A 12,611-nucleotide genomic window follows, 5' to 3' on the forward strand; every position below is an offset into this window, starting at 1 on the left:
CATGTCTGAATAGAGCAGGCCCTGTTAGAAAACAGAAGCTTCTTCACTGCGAATAGGAGTGAGTGGCCAATCTGCCCACATTAATCTGGAGACACGGTTCCTAAAACTGCACCCAACACCCTGCCCTCCCCGCCCCACCTACAGCTACACTGACAAATGGCAACCGAGCAGAGCCTGGTGCTCAGAGCACTCGTTTCTAATGTGCCCCTCCCATCCTTGGCACAACATACTCCAGGGAAACAGGCCTTAACACGTGTGGCCTGTTGGTTTCTCTTTATACCCCACAGAACCAAAGAAGGCTGTTACTCGATAGCTGAGATTTCTTGAGGTGGAAACGCACTTTCCTCAGACTTTCACCCTTCTCATTTCAGAGGAAGAAGGCAGGTCTTTCTGTCCTTTCTGGGTCTGAGAAGGGCAGGCAGGCTGCTGGTGTCTGCGGGAAGAACGAACTTACCAAATGCAACAGATCTGTGATTTCCAGGGCAGTCCTTCAGCATGCAATATATATATATATATATATATTTTGGTTTTGTTTTTGTTTGTTGGCCCAGGGTTTACCTCTTAAAAGGGCTGGAAGAAGCCAGTACAAGGGGGCTATGTGTATCAGTAGGGCTGGGTATGCACACCGGACAGTTCTAGAAGACACTAACAAAGGTTTCTCTCACTCTGCAATGATCACCATGCCTGGCCTTCTGAAGGAGGAGACCGAGCCGAGCGTTTCTTTTCAGAAGATCCAGGAAGTACAAATCCTGTCAAACAGCACTGCCTTCTCCCACCTTGCAATTCAGGTGGTGTTTTACTCATAACGGCAGGGGCAAGAGCAATACCGACACGGTATGTTACAAGTGATTGTACTGCTGGGTAAGTGGACCTCTGACACAGCTGTGGCACCTCCTTCGTAAGGAAGGCAGAAGTGTTACTGTTTTCATTCCAGTGATGAGGAAACGCAGGGGAGAAGACGGTAAAGCAAGGTGACCACAGATCCCTAAGTGCCAATGCCAGACTGAACACGCAGGTCCTGGTAGATGGCAAACGAAGGCCAGCCCAGCAGCTGCCAGCCTCTCCCGACAACTGGAGCATGGCCCCCCGCACCGCAGCCACGGCACAGAGGAGCTGTTTGATTAGATGCTGCTCCCGTTTAATCCTCATGTGGACCGTGTGAGGGTCTCTCATTTTCTAAGTGAGAAAACCACGTCCCAGAGATGCGCTTGTTCAGGAACTGAAGGCGGGTCTGTGGGACTCCACAGCTGGGTGCTCTGTCCCCACACCACACAGCTCTGGCTTCTGGAACTTCCGCCAGGTTGAAGCCCACTGCACTGGATCAGGCTGCCTCTATGAACAGAAATCTCAGGGCTCCACCTGAGATTCAATTAGCTGAAAATTGCTGCCTGGGAGCCAGTGGCACCTAAGGAGTGGCGTCCATGATGTTCTCAGAATTTGGGCTGAGTGGAAAGAAGACAAGCCCATTTATTTATGAAATCTATAACTTTGGGTGCCTTAGATCACCCTTTTTGATCTATTCCTTGGACTCACTAGAGAAAGTCCTTTTGTACAAGGACACTCTCATCTGCTCTGCTGTGTAGAAGAAATAAGCACTCCATCACCAACTGCCCTTTAAAGGCTGCCTTCGTCTTTGGTCTAAATGAATTGGGCCTGTCCCTTTTGAAATGATTTATTCCAGTAAAGGATGGAGAATTTATTATTTTTCAAAACAGATGACTGTGGTGTTGACCTAGAAAGGCCCGACTGAAGCCTGCAGGGTAGGTCTGACCATGCTGGGCTTGGGTTTGTTCCTCTGTTGCATCAGAACATGGGCACCTTTTCACATCAGGTACTGCGACTGATATTCCTTTCTGTGCTGTTTACTCAATTCTGAAGCAAAAGAAGAAATATTTCAGGAAATTAATCATTTGCTACTGCAAATATGTTAGGAACATTAAGTATGGAATTCATCTCTCCTTAGCTAGTGAGGCAACTCTAAACATGTCATTAAGATCAAAGATATATTTTTAAGGTTGCTAGCAGTTAAGCAGATCATTGATTTTGTCCCATTTTGGTATATGTGTTGCTGAAGCAAGCACTACTATCATTGGCTTTGGAATAACAGATCCAAGTGTGTCTCTGTCCTTGCCTTGTTCTCCTTATAAGACTATAGAGATACCATATATGCAATTATTAATTTCAAGTGTTCTGTGAAAACTTTGCATGGTTTATCACTATGTTAGATACTGTAGGTGATACCAAAGAAACAGAAGAACTCAGCACTTCCTAAGTGTTGGAGGATAACACAGTAGACTCCTCGCCAAGGTCCAGCACATAACAAGGGTTCAGTAACAGTCAATCCCTTTTCCACCCACCCTTTCTCTTCACAAGAAAAAGCACCCTCCTGCAGAAGAGTAGGGAGGTGGTGTTCTAACAATGCTTTCACTTGATGGCATGGCTGAACAAAGGTCTAGCGCTTCAAGTCCAAGTCTAGGTCTCAGAAACTGTAGGGAAACCTGTTTTCCTCATGCTTCCATGTTATGAACTATAAAATGAGAATAAAACATCTGCCTACTGTGCAGTAATCTAAGATCTTTTTATTATCCGAGAATAAGAAGGGCTATAGAAACGCAAAGCTTTATTTATTACGAATACTCAGCAGGGACTGATTCCCATACATACTCTTAACAACTTGGCAGGGGCTCTTCCGACTCCTTCCAAGATTAAGCTCCTCATCTCTGCGAACATAAAACTCGATCTGCTACACAGCTTGCAGATCATGACGCCCTGAACATCACAGTCACAATCTCCTGTGCCCTCCCCCTCAGCATGTTCTGCGAAGGGTGATATACTATCCATTCGGAAGCTTAGGCGGGCACATCCTGCTGCTTGGGTCCCAAAGAAATACCATGGGCTGGATGGATGAAGTGTTGCTGGAAATCTGGGCCATTTGTCAACTCCTAGAACATCTATCCTCTAGAAACCAGCTATAAATACGTTTAGAAATAACTTCCTTCAAAGGATTGGGTAAAACATGCCAACTGGGTTTTTACAAATGAAAGGTTTACTTTGTCTGGTAAAAGAAAACCCTCATTACTTCCAAAGGCTCATTAAAGCCTTTGTAGGCTAACTTGTGGGACGACACTGCCCCCTGGTGGTCGGCGTGCACTGTGCACATTGAGCTCCTAATGGAAATGACACACTGCTCAAAGGACAGCCCTTCCCACGGAGACACTGATTCTTCTAAAGTGGTCCCACACACGCAAGGAAACATACTTTAAGCTTGGCATTAGTGTGACCTGAGCAGAGGATTTTCCTGTCCACTCAATTCTTGGTACCAGGTGTACTGAAGGACATGATTTCCAAAAGCAAAAACAAAACACTTGAAAGGCAGGCCTGGTGGTGACAAAATCTCTCAGCATTTGCTTGTCTGTAAAGGATTTTATTTTTCCTTCGCTTATGAAGCTTAGTTTGGCTAGATATGAAATTCTGGGTTGAAAATTCTATTCTTTTTTTTTTCTTTTTTGAGACGGAGTCTCGCTCTGTCGCCCAGGCTGGAGTGCAGTGGTGTAATCTCGGCTCACTGCAAGCTCCGCCTCCTGGGTTCACGCCATTCTCCTGCCTCAGCCTCCCGAGTAGCTGGGACGACAGGCGCCCACCACCTCGCCCGGCTAGTTTTTTGTATTTTTAGTAGAGACAGGGTTTTACCGTGTTAGCCAGGATGGTCTCGATCTCCGGACCTCGTGATCTGCCCGCCTTGGCCTCCCAAAGTGCTGGGATTACAGGCGTGAGCCACCACGCCTGGCCCCTGAAAATTCTATTCTTTAAGAATGTTGAATATTGGCCCCGACTCTCTTCTGGCTTGTAGGGTTTCTCCAGAGATATCCACTGTTAGTCTGATGGGCTTCCCTTTGTGGGTAACTCGACCTTTCTCTCTGGCTGCTCTTAATATTTTTTCCTTCATTTCAACCTAGGTGAATCTGACAATCATGTGTCTTGGGGTTGTTCTTCTTGAGGAGTATCTTTGTGGTGTTCTCTGTATTTCCTGATTTTGAATGTTGGCCTGCCTTGCTAGGTTGGGGAAGTTCTCCTGGATAATATCCTGAAGAGTGTTTTCCAACTTGGTTCCATTTTCCCCGTCACTTTCAGGTACACCAGTCAAATATAGGTTTGGTCTTTTCACATAGTCCCATATTTCTTGGAGACTTTATTCGTTCCTTTTCATTTTTTTTCTCAAATCTTGTCTTCATGCTTTATTTCATTAAGTTGATCTTCAATCTCTGATATCCTTTCTTCTGCTTGATCAATTCAGCTGTTGATACTTGTGTATGCTTCGCGAAGTTCTCGTGCTGTTTTATTCAGCTCCATCATGTCATTTATGTTCTTCTCTAAACTGGTTATTCTAGTTAGCAATTCCTCTAACCTTTTTTCAACGTTCCTAGCTTCCTTGCGCTGGGTTAGAACATGCTCCTTCAGCTCGGAGGAGTTTGTTATTACCCACCTTCTGAAGTCTACTTCTGTCAATTCATTCTCCATCCAGTTTTGTTCCCTTGCTGGTGAGGAGTTGTGATCCTTTGGAGAAGAAGAGGTGTTCTGGTTTTTGGAATTTTTAGCCTTTTTGTATTGATTTTTTCCTCATCTTCGTGGATTTATCTTTGATGTTGGTAACCTTCGGATGGGGTTTTTGTGTGGACATCCTTTTTGTTAATGATGGTATTCCTTTCTGTTTGTTAGTTTTCCTTCTAACAGGCCTCTCTGCTGCAGGTCTGCTGGAGTTTGCTGGAGGTCCACTCTGCACTAAATATGGAAAGGAAAAACGGGTACCAGCCACTGCAAAAAACATCAAATTGTAAAGACCACTGACATTATGAAGAAACTGCATCAACTAATGGGCAAAATAACCAGCTAGCATCATAATGACAGGATCAAGTCCACACATAACAGTATTAACCTTAAAGGTAAATGGGCTAAATGACTCGATTAAAAGACACAGACTGGCAAATTGGATAAAGAGTCAAGACCCATCGGTGTGCTATATTCAGGAGACCCATCTCATGTGCAAAGACACACATAGGCTCAAAATAAAGGGATGGAGGACTATTTACCAAGCAAATGGAAAGAAAAAAAAAAAAAAAAAAAAGCAGAGGTTACAATCCTAGTCTCTGATAAAACAGACTTTAAACCAACAAAGATCAGAAAAGACAAGGGCATTAGATAAGAGTAAAGGGAACAATGCAACAAGAAGAGTTAACTATCCTAAAGATATATGCACCCAACACAGGAGCACCCAGATTCATAAAGCAAGTTCCTAGAAACCTACAAAGAGACTTAAACTCCTACATAATAACAGAGGGAGACTTTAACACCCCACTGTCAATATTACACAGATCAATGAGACAGACAATTAACAAGGATATTCAGGACCTGAACTCAGCTCTGGACCAAATGAACCTAATATGCATCTACAGAACTCTCCACCCCAAATCAACAGATAATACATTCTTCTTAGCACCACATCGCACTTATTCTAAAATTGACCACATAATTGGGAGTAAAACACTCCCCAGCAAATGTAAAAGAAAGGAAATCATAACAAACAGTCTCTCAGATCACAGTGCAATCAAGTTAGAGCTTGGGATTAAGAAACTCACTTAAGGCCGGGCGCAGTGGCTCAAGCCTGTAATCCCAGCACTTGGGAGGCTGAGACGGGCGGATCACGAGGTCAGGAGATCGAGACCATCCTGGCTAACACGGTGAAACCCCGTCTCTACTAAAAATACAAAAAACTAGCCAGGCGAGGTGGTGGGCGCCTGTAGTCCCAGCTACTCGGGAGGCTGAGGCAGGAGAATGGCTTAAACCTGGGAGGCGGAGCTTGCGGTGAGCTGAGATCCGGCCACTGCACTCCAGCCTGGGTGACAGAGTGAGACTCCGTCTCAAAACAAAACAAAACAAAACAAAACAAAAAAAGAAACTCACTCAAAACTGCACAACTACATGGAAACCGAACAACCTGCTCCTGAATGACTACTGGGTAAATAACAAAATTAAGGCAGAAATAAATAAGTTCTTTGAAACCAGTGAAAACAAAGACATAACGCACCAGCTAAAGCAGTGTTTAGAGGGAAATTTATAGCACTAAATGCCCACAGGAGAAAGCGGGAATGATCTAAAATCGACACCATAACATCACAATGAAAAGAACTAGAGAAACAAGAGCAAACAAATTCAAAAGCTAGCAGAAGACAAGAAATAACTAGAATCAGAACAGAACTGGAGGCAGAAACACGAAAAAAACCTTAAAAAAAAAATCAATGAATCCATGAGCTGGTTTTTTGAAAACATTAACAAAATAGATAGACTGCTAGCCAGACTAGTAAAGAAGAAAAGAGAGAAGAATCAAATAGACATAATAAAAAATGATAAAGGGGAGATCACCACTGATCCCATAGAAACACAAACTACCATCAGAGAATACTATAAACACCTCTATGCAAATAAAGTAGATAATCTAGAAGGAATGGATAAACTCCTGGACACACACACCCTCCCAAGACTAAACCAGGAAGAAGTTGAATCCCTAAATAGACCAATAACAAGTTCTGAAATTGAGGCAGTAATTAACAGCCTATCAACCAAAAAAAGCCCAGGACCAGATGGATTCACAGCCTAATTCTACCAGAGGTACAAATAGGAGCTGGTATCATTCCTTCTGAAACTATTCCAAACAACAGAAAAAGAGGGACTCCTCCCTAGCTCATTTTATGAGGCCAACATCATCTTGATAACAAAACCTGGCAGAGACACAACAAAAAAAAGAAAATTTCAGGTCAATATCCCTGATGAACATTAAAGCGAAAATCCTCAATAAAATACTAGCAAACCGAATCCAGAAGGACATCAAAAAGCTTATCCACCATGATCATGTCGGCTTCATCCCTGGGATGCAAAGCTGGTTCAATATATACAAATCAATAAATGTAATCCATCACATAAACATAACCAATGACAAAAACTACATGATTATCTCAATAGATGCAGAAAAGGCCTTCGATAAAATCCAACACCGCTTCATGCTAAAAACTCTCAATAAACTAGGTATTGAAGGAACATATCTCAAAATAATAAGAGCTATTTATGACAAACCCACAGCCAATATCATACTGAATAGGCAAAAGTTGGAAGCATTCCCTTTGAAAACTGGCACAAGAGAAGGATGTCCTCTCTCACCACTCCCATTCAACATAGTATTGGAAGTTCTGGCCAGGGCAATCAGACAAGAGAAAGAAATGAAGGGTATTCAAACAGGAATAGAGGAAGTCAAATTGTCTCTGTTTGCAGATGACATGATTGTATATTTAGAAAACCCCATCGTCTCAGCCCAAAATCTCCTTAAGCTGATAATCAACATCAGCAAAGTCTCAGGATACAAAATCAATGTGCAAAAATAGCAAGCGTTCCTATATACTAATAATAAACACAGCCAAATCATGAGTGAACTCCCATTCACAATTGATACAAAGAGAATAAAATACCTAGGAATACAACTTAGAAGGGATATGAGGGACCTCTTCAAGGAGAACTACAAACCACTGCTCAAGGAAATAAGAAAGGACACAAATAGATGGAAAAACATTCCATGCTCATTGATAGGAAGAATCAATATCATCAAAATGGCCATACTGCCCAAAGTAATTTATAGATTCAATGCTATCCCCATCAAGCTACCACTGACTTTCTTCACAGAATTAGAAAAAACTACTTTAAATTTCATATGGAACCAAAAAAGAGCCCATATAGCCAAGACAATCCTAAGCAAAAAGAACAAAGCTGGAGGCATCACGCTACCTGACTTCAAACTATACAGTAACAAAAACAACATAGTACTGGTACCAGAACAGATATATAGACCAATGGAACAGAACAGAGGCCTCAGAAATAATGCCACACATCCACAACCCTCTGATCTTTGACAAACCTGACAAAAACAAGCAATGGGGAAAGGATTCCCTGTTTAATAAATGATGTTGGGAAAACTGGCTACCCATATGCAGAAAACTGAAACTGGATCCCTTCCTTACACCTTATACAACAATTAACTCAAGATGGATTAAAGACTTAAACGTAAGACCTAAAACCATAAAAATCCTAGAAGAAAACCTATGCAATACCATTCAGGACATAGGCATGGGCAAGGACTTCATGTCTAAAATACCAAAAGCAATGGCAACAAAAGCCAAAATTGATAAATGGGATTTGATTAAACTAAAGAGTTTCTGCACAGCAAAAGAAACTATCATCAGAGTGAACAGGATAGGAGAAAATTTTTGCAATCTACCCATCTGACAAAGGGCTAATATCCAGAATCTATAAGGAACTTAAACAAATTTACAAGAAAAAACAAACAACCCCATCAAAAAGTGGGCAAAGTATATGAACAGACACTTCTCAAAAGAAGACATTTATGTGGCCAACAAACATATGAAAAAAAGCTCATCATCACTGGTCATTAGGGAAATGCAAATCAAAACCACAATGAGATACTACTCACACCAGTTAGAATGGTGATCATTAAAAAGTCAGGAAACAACAGATCCTGGAGAGGATGTGGAGAAATAGGAATGCTTTTACACTGTTGGTGGAAGTGTAAATTAGTTCAACCATTGTGGAAGACAGTGTGGTGATTACTCAAGAATCTAGAACCAGAAATACCATTTCACCCAGCAATCCCATTACTAGGTATATACCCAAAAGATTATAACTCTAATTATTACCCATTACTGGATATATACCCAAAGGATTATAACTATACCTATTACAGGGTATATACACAAAGGATTGTAACTCTACTATAATTAAAGGATTATTATTCTACTATAAAGACACATGCACATGTATGTTTACTGCAGCACTATTCACAATAGCAAAGACTTGGAACCAACCCAAATGTCCATCAATGACAGACTGGATAAAGAAAATGTGGCACATATACACCACGGAACACTATGCAGCCATAAAAAAGAATGAGTTCATGTCCTTTGCAGGGACATGGATGAAGCTGGAAACCATCATTCTCAGCAAACTAACACAGGAACAGAAAACCAAACACATGTTCTCACTCACAAGTGGCAGCTGAACAATGAGAACACATGGACACAGGGAGGGGAATGTCACATACTGGGGCCTGTCGCGGAGTGGGGGACTAGGGGAGGAATAGCATTAGGAGAAATCCTAATGTAGATGATGGGTTGATGGGTGCAGTAAACCACCAAGGCACGTGTATACCTATGTAACAAACCTGCATGTTCTGTGCATGTATCGCAGAACTTAAAGTATAATAATAAAAAACACTTGACTATAAAAAAAAATCTGAAACATTTTACTTCATATTATACATACTTTTTTAAAAAAAGGCAGAAACATTGAAGGAAACAACTCTCAACATGAAAGAACCTTGTGCCAGAGTTCTAGAAGGACCTTGACAATCAGTTTTAAACGGACTTGCTGTCACATAGTCTTTTTCATGGCTGCTTGAGTCATGCTGAAGAGATAGGCTTCATAGATTATATTTAAGAAGTTGTCATCGTTCTGGAAAACAAATCAAAAGACCCAAGAGAATGTAACTTGGTTGGCAGACACCAAAGCTTCCTCTGTCTTAGAGCTGAACTGGCATTTGGAGGCTGAGACACTCATCTCTCCCTGTCTGATCTAACAGCTGGTGGTTTTTAATTGCACGTGTGAATGTTCAGTGGGGCTGAAGGCAAGGCTGGACAGAGCTGATGGTTTTCCACGGTCAGTATGCACAGTAGCAAGAGTTCATTACATGCAGCACAGATGGGCAGCCCAGCCACATGGCAGCATGGAGCAAGGTTTACTCAAGCACAGCCTGAGTCTGCTGCATGAAAAGACATGGCGTTAGGAGGACGTAATCCAAGTCAGTGGTCTCAACGTTTGGTTAAGAGATTGCTGTGGTGTGTTTTTGGTTTCTTGTTTTTGGGGTTTTTCAGACTGGAGCTCACTCTGTCACCCAAGCTAAAGTGCAGTGGTCCCATCATAGCTCATTGCAGCCTCCACCTCATGGGTTCAAGCGATCCTCCCACCTCAGCCTCGGGAGTAGCTAGGGCTACAGGTGCATGCTACCGTGACTGGCTTTTCTTTCTTTTGTTAAGACGGGGTCTCACTATGTTGCTCAGGGTGGTCTTGAACTCCTGGGCTCAAGTGATCCTCCCACTTTGGCCCCCCAAGTGTTAGGATTATAAGCATGAGCCACTGTGGTTCTTAAAGGCCCTCCACGTCACCTACAATGTGTCTACTTTGTTTTGGGCATTACTTAGGATTATACTTGCAATATGCTTCATCAATACTTCATCAAAGCCAATGTAAGTCTTCCCATAAGTTATGGAAAGTTTCTGGCCTTTGCAAGTGGGCAGGAGTAAGACTGGTTATCTCTGGGCTCTTTTGCCTGGCTAAGAAGTGAAAATCATGGTCTAATCAGTTTTCCTCATTTTTTAATTCTAGAGACTTCTCCCTCCCACCCAAATTCTTTACAGTGTTAGTAATTCACCCACACTTCACATTCCCCCTTCATTCTCTCTTGGCACCCCACATAGAGTTAGCATCATTCTCATGTAATGAACAGAGTGATGCTATCCCTCTTTTTCCTACAAAGTAGTCACAAAGTTCCTATGCATGAGATTGTGTCCTAACAAGAGGCCGAGACTAAAAACAGACTGCTTGAGTGACTGGGAATATGAGGTGTGGTACATGGGAAGAAGTACAATGCATGCAGAGAGTGGAGGGAAGGGGAATGTAATTTCTAACCTGCCATGTTCAGCAACTACTCTGGAGTAACAGAGTCTCAAGACGATGTGAATGGAATCAGCCAGAAAACATATGAATCTTTTAAATTCAAACTTAAGAAATTGGCTCAAAGTAAAGAGGTTCACAGATGTCCTATCTAATTCCTCAGGAACTTACCATGAATAGCTTTAAAAGGTGGCAAGTATTTTTATCCTGATACTTACTTATGAATTAGTAAGGCTCAATCATTTGCCATATTTATCTCTGATTGTTATTATGCTTCTGCTGATTTCTAGCCCCATTCCTTTCATTCTCCCTCAAACATGTTTCCTTCTTTTGTAGTCTCACTACGTTGCTCAGGCTGGTCTCAAACTCCTGGCCTCAAGCAATGCTCCCACCTTGGCTTCCCAAAGTGCTGGGATTACATGCATGAGCAGCCACTGCACCTGGCCAACATGTGACCTTTTAAACAATGTTGTACTGATCGAGACCATTGTCTTTTTAAGTAGGATAAGACAACCACAGAAGGGGCTGGCCTGCGCTCTCAAGAACATCTGATGCTTAAGCAAAGTACCACGAAAGTTTTCTTAAAGACTATCTACCAAAAAGACACTTAAATATGTTAACTGGGGTGTCTGAAGTCTGTCTGGCTACAAATGTTCCACTTTTCAAGGACTGCCATTGATTTTTTGGGTGTGCTTTGCTAGGGCACCTGTGCTGAAGGTTCTCCCGAGGCTGGTCCCTGGTAACATTCAAGGCCCACGGGAGAGGAGTGGGAAGTGGCACTCGGGGACCAGGCTAGGGGGCATCCCAGCTCTGCTTATAGTTCTGTGCCTCAGGCCAGTTGCTCAGCCTCAGTTTCCTTGTCTGTAGAATGGGAAAAATAAAAGGGTTGTTGTGTAAAGGAGTGAATGAGTTAATAGGCATGTAGCACTCAAAACAGGGCCCGGCACCAGCTCTGTGGAGTGCTAGCTATTACAGTACTCATTAGTATTTCATAATTTCATAGACAAGTGAGGCAAGCGGCTCACAAGGAGTCCTGTCACTCCGTCCTGTCCTAATGAGCAGGTTTCAAAATGACTTGTAAAACACACCTGTAGCAGCCATGGCCATTACCTGCTTCCCTCCCTGTTTTCCACTTGCTCAGTGGCCTGTTTCCCACTCAGCAGACAGCCCCTTGCCCAGGACTGCTCCTACCTCTACTTCCCAGTGGTGAGTTTTCTGTCTGGGCCCCCAGTAGCACCCAGGGTCCTCGCAGGGACCGCTTAATTCCCAGTGTATGCTTCCTTCTCTTCTGACAGGCGACAGCTTGGAGGCCTTAGAGTCCTTCACATTACAAAATCCTTGAAAAGCTGAGACACTCAAAGCCACACTTGGTATTATAAATAACACCTAGCTAACTGAGCACAGACGCCGCTGCGGTCAGGATGAGTTGTTACACACACCTGCTATTCTCACGGAAGCTGAGCAGGCCTTGGCTGAGTCTTTACCTCATAGTTGCAGCCAGGAGGCCAACAGGCGCAATCAGGTGCAAAGGGAGACGGCGTGCCCGCTTACCTGAATGAGGTACAGCAGTGCCTCCTGGAGCTGGAGCTTGGTGAGTGGGCTGCTGGTGATCACGGAGGGCTCCGGGCCCTGTATGGGCAGGAGGAGGCTGGTGGCGGCAGCAGGTGGCTCCTGGCCTCCCACAGGCAAGGGGCCACTCTCCCTTTCCTTTGGCGGGACAGAAGTGGGTTGTGCGAACACCATGGGGGACATGAGCAGAGAAGGAGCTGCTGTAGCAGGGACGCGCTGAGGTGAGATGACCTGCTCACAGGAAATACACAGAGGGC

General features: G+C 43.3%; 1 protein-coding gene across 4 annotated transcripts in view; it reads right to left on the reverse strand.

Moving 5' to 3' along the window:
* Window positions 1-1,681: 1,681 nt before the first annotated feature.
* DCP1B (decapping mRNA 1B) overlaps window positions 1,682-12,611 on the reverse strand; it is a 65,687-nt gene continuing 54,757 nt past the window's right edge. For 2 of the 4 annotated variants that reach the window (XM_023182912.2, XM_023182914.2), the window contains exons 8-9: window positions 12,337-12,585; window positions 9,336-9,567 (exon numbers count right to left, since the gene is read on the reverse strand). In XM_023182912.2, the coding sequence (XP_023038680.2) occupies window positions 9,487-9,567; window positions 12,337-12,585 (330 nt within the window). In that variant the 3' untranslated portion in view covers window positions 9,336-9,486. Of the gene's footprint in view, window positions 1,873-9,335; window positions 9,568-12,336; window positions 12,586-12,611 lie in introns of those variants that run through there. The other 2 variants (XM_023182913.2, XR_003306819.1) reach the window with 2 other exon arrangements.

The sequence above is a fragment of the Piliocolobus tephrosceles genome, chromosome 10 (genome assembly GCF_002776525.5).
Source record: "Piliocolobus tephrosceles isolate RC106 chromosome 10, ASM277652v3, whole genome shotgun sequence".
NCBI classification, from domain to species: Eukaryota; Metazoa; Chordata; class Mammalia; order Primates; family Cercopithecidae; genus Piliocolobus; species Piliocolobus tephrosceles.